Here is a 3,759-nt window from a genome sequence, read left to right on the forward strand (position 1 = left end):
TGTTTAAATCGAAATATACATCTTTGCATGCATAATATTTATTTGTGTGAAAAGTAAAAATTAAGCTCCAATATTCCACACTCGTGGGAGATTGTTAGTAGTTTAGAATGTGGTACATCCCACATTGAATAAAAAGATTTAATTATTGATGAATAAAATTAATTTTTGTATTAATTTTATTCATATTTTAAATAATTACGTTTGAACATAAATAATTATCATATGAAAAATGGTCATAATATTTGAATATAAATAGATTATTATTCATAAAGTTCATAATTATACAGAAGGTTATAACAATTTGAATAGAAATTTATGTCTGTTTATTCATTATGAATAAATCTTTCAGTATAACTATTTTTACTACTTTTGATTGAAGAGTTTGAAGCTTTGTTGTATTCTAAAATCATAACTACCTTTAAAAAAGTATTCTTCATACTTCAAAGCTAAAATTCTTTTTTATTATATCGTTTCTCTTATTTATTTTTTCTAACGTAAACTTGCGTGGAATGTTTAATTGTAATCTTTGCCTATTTGCTTCACTGACAAATGCTTTTATATCGAGCCACCCAAAAGGTTCCAGAAGAACTCCTTTCCAGGTAAGTCCGGGATCGAGTCAAAATGTAAGAAAGATTTTCCCCCACTTCTGCTTCTTGTGCTGTCCACAAGTTTGAACCACTGGCTCCCAGGGTCACACATATTATCTTTATTTAAGCATTTGCAACTGTTCGTAACAATATTGTTGGTGGAGTCTACATCCAGGCAAATGGATGTGCCATTTCTGAGCTTAGATGACAGGTGCATCTGTGAATCAGCTATCATTTCCCATTTTGAATTAGACTCGCTGCAGAAGATACCAAGTTTTGCCAGCGTCCCTGATTCATCAGCTTGTAAGCAGAAATATGTTCCCTTTACCACCAAAGTCTTCTGGGGTGAGTAACTCCAAGCTTCAGAGTCAGTACAAGCACCCAAGAGCAATGGGTCAACCAATGATTTCCTTTGGACACAAAGCCCCGTTGAAGGATGGAAGATCACTTTATGTAGTTTGGTTTCTGATAGGCCTGGCCCTGCATGCCATTGTGGAAGAAATAAATAATGGGCTTAAAGACACTGTATGAACTATGAGAAGGGAAAATAAAGTTTTGCTTACCTCGGAAAGGAGACTGAAGGGCAGAAATTCTGTCTAGGAAGCTTGAATTCCTGATGCCACACCAATTCCAATCCAAGACTCCATAGTACTCGTTTAACCCAACGACTCCTTCTCTCAGATAATAACTCCCAACAAGTGTCCACAAGGCCCAGTCCAGGTCAAGTTCAGCTGCCACACCTAAGAAGCAGTTCAAGTATCTATTGTCATTGACATTGGTTCCCCTTTGGTCCACCCCAAACTCGCTCACAAACAATGGATATCCTTGATCCAACAAAAACCCTGATGTCCTCATCATGTCTTTCGCCACTCTGCCACATATCTGGTTCGGGTTGCCAGTTACCCATGCCTGCCCATCTGAAAAACCATACCAATGCACCTCAAATACTAGTTTCCCAGTAAACGTGAGATTTGCTGGTTGATTTCGGATAAATGACAAGTCCTTGTCATAATTCAATCCTGAAAGTATAACAAGAACATCTGGGTTGGCCGAGTGCACTGCTTCGGCCCCTTTCTGCATGTACCTACCCAATTTATCAACATAACGGCAATTAGTTTCCTATTTGTTTTTCACCCTTTGGTTTTAAACCTTTTCAGTTCTTTATTTTGCTTGAAGCCTAGAAAAGAACTTTTACCTGTACCAATCATTTACGTTCTGTTTGGGGCCTCTGAGCTCATTTCTCAAGCTCATACCAACCACATTGGTGACACCGCTGAATAGGGTGGCCATCCGAGTCAGGCCCGTGATCCATAGATCAGGGTTCAAATACGGGTCACCGAAGAAACCATTGCCATCAAAATTACTGCAGCACCAACCGGGCTTGCTTATGTGATTGTCAAGTATGACCATTACATTGTTTTCCCCAAGACTAGACACCACTGCCTGAAATTGAATTCATCCATTAAGAAACTCTAAACAAAAGTAACAATCACTTGATCCAGGCATTTCAACCTCAAATACCGTTCTATTAGTACAAGATACAAAGAAATGTCCACCAGTTTATCAAAGTAAATTGATATTTAAATCATGAAGCATAAATAATGCGGCTAAGGTTAATAATTTAAGAGAAAATTATGGGTGAAATTTTTATGTTCTGCATGCAGGGCTAGTAGGACATATACTCCATAGGATACAGTAAAAAAATACTTAAAAAATAAAATTTGTGAGAAGCTCTTAACCTCATTTATGAAGTTAAAATAATTCACTAAAACTCACGACTTAATTGCCGTCGCCATCATTTCTTACCTGTCACATAATTATCATCGTGTTCCCACTAAACTACATGATTATGAATAATTAGTAAGCTACCACAAGCGGGCCGCAGCATACAAGAAAAAATGAAGAAAAAACAGAGTCTGTCTAATTGTCATCAATGTATTGGTTAGTTGGATAACCTTAAATCCGTAACTAATGCCGTAAAGTATCAATCTGTCTTCTAGTAATGTTTGAGTATGTGTGAGAGTTGGGGCTCCAAAAGGGTTTCACTTTCTTAAGTTTTCCTCTGTTCTTATTTTTCTTTATCCTCCTGGTCGCGTGTGAAAATCTAATCTTTCTGGGGAAAAAACAAGAGCAGAAATTTCATACCTGGTAAGCTTTTATGAGGGAAACATCAATGATGGAGGGGTTGTTGGCCTGGATGCCAGCAATAGATTCGAGCAGACCAAGTCTTTGAAAAGATTGTCTTACAGTGAGAGAGGCCAATGAGTCATTGGTGACCAAAAAAAGTGGCCAAGTAAACCTAACGCAATTGAACCCCATTGACACAATCCGTTTGGCGATCATATCCATTGGCTGCTTGCTAAGACCTTCTGCAACAACTGGTTCAAGGTGTGACACCCAGTTCACGCATGCTAACTTTACCCGCTGCCCTTCCTCATCGACGATCCAACGCGAATTTGTCGAGAGAGGGAGAGACATGGCTGGCTTAGCATGTTGAGTGATAATGGGAAAGAGTAGGAAGAGAGAGAGGATAGACAAGGAAGTGAACCTTCCCATGGGTTTCGTTTTTTCTTTTAACTCGAGGGGGTGTTGCGTACAAGGAGTGCTTGAATGTCTTATTTATATACTAGTATACATCCTTATCAAGAATGAAACCAAACATCCCTTAATTTGGAAAAAAAAAAAAAAAAAGTTTTTTGTAGGACTATTTTATATTTTATTTTACATTTTTATTTTAAATACATTTCTTAATTCTATCCTTACTGCAACTCCTTCATTTGTTTAGCATTGTGTAAATAAATAACAGGAATATGGGACTGGTTTAACGTTTTCATCACTATTTTATTAATTTTTATTTGCTCGAAGCTAATTAGGACTTTTAAGCCAGCAAGAACGAAAATGAATGTAGAAGTGTCAACTTTATTCAAATTTGACGAAGAATTCAACTTTTTATTTGAACTAGAATAACTATGGATATCTAATAAATTTAGAGAAAAACAAGACTAATTATGGTTTTGAAATATTCTTGGATACAAGCACGTGGACCAATAATATAGCACTTGCTTCCTTATCCGATATATATTTATGTATTGTACTCAAGCCTTTAGCTTAATGGTTAAAGGTGCTTAAAGAGACATTAAGGGTCTGATTTTAAATCAGATATCCTTCCCTT

General features: G+C 36.7%; 1 protein-coding gene across 1 annotated transcript; it reads right to left on the reverse strand.

Annotated features, from left to right (window-relative positions):
- Positions 1–241: 241 nt before the first annotated feature.
- On the reverse strand, positions 242–3,178 carry LOC111282175 (glycosyl hydrolase 5 family protein-like). The gene is made up of 4 exons (XM_022870165.2): positions 2,733–3,178; positions 1,783–2,030; positions 1,151–1,671; positions 242–1,067 (listed from the first exon to the last, which is right to left on the reverse strand). Exons 1-4 carry the CDS (start codon positions 3,141–3,143, stop codon positions 556–558), a joined length of 1,692 nt encoding a protein of 563 aa, XP_022725900.2. The 5' UTR covers positions 3,144–3,178; the 3' UTR covers positions 242–555.
- Between the last annotated feature and the right edge of the window lie 581 nt (positions 3,179–3,759).

Source organism: Durio zibethinus, chromosome 5 (assembly GCF_047325235.1).
Source record: "Durio zibethinus cultivar Kanyao isolate XHJ-2024 chromosome 5, ASM4732523v1, whole genome shotgun sequence".
Taxonomy (NCBI): domain Eukaryota; kingdom Viridiplantae; phylum Streptophyta; class Magnoliopsida; order Malvales; family Malvaceae; genus Durio; species Durio zibethinus.

Excerpts from the sequence above, each read along its gene's own strand:
- LOC111282175 (XM_022870165.2), bottom strand. The coding sequence starts at position 3,143 with ATGGGAAGGTTCACTTCCTTGTCTATCCTCTCTCTCTTCCTACTCTTT. Across the intron at positions 1,672-1,782 it reads AACGTAAATGATTGGTACAG|GTACATGCAGAAAGGGGCCG; the intron begins GTAAAAGTTCTT and ends TAAATTGGGTAG. Across the intron at positions 1,068-1,150 it reads CCTTCAGTCTCCTTTCCGAG|GGCCAGGCCTATCAGAAACC; the intron begins GTAAGCAAAACT and ends AATGGCATGCAG.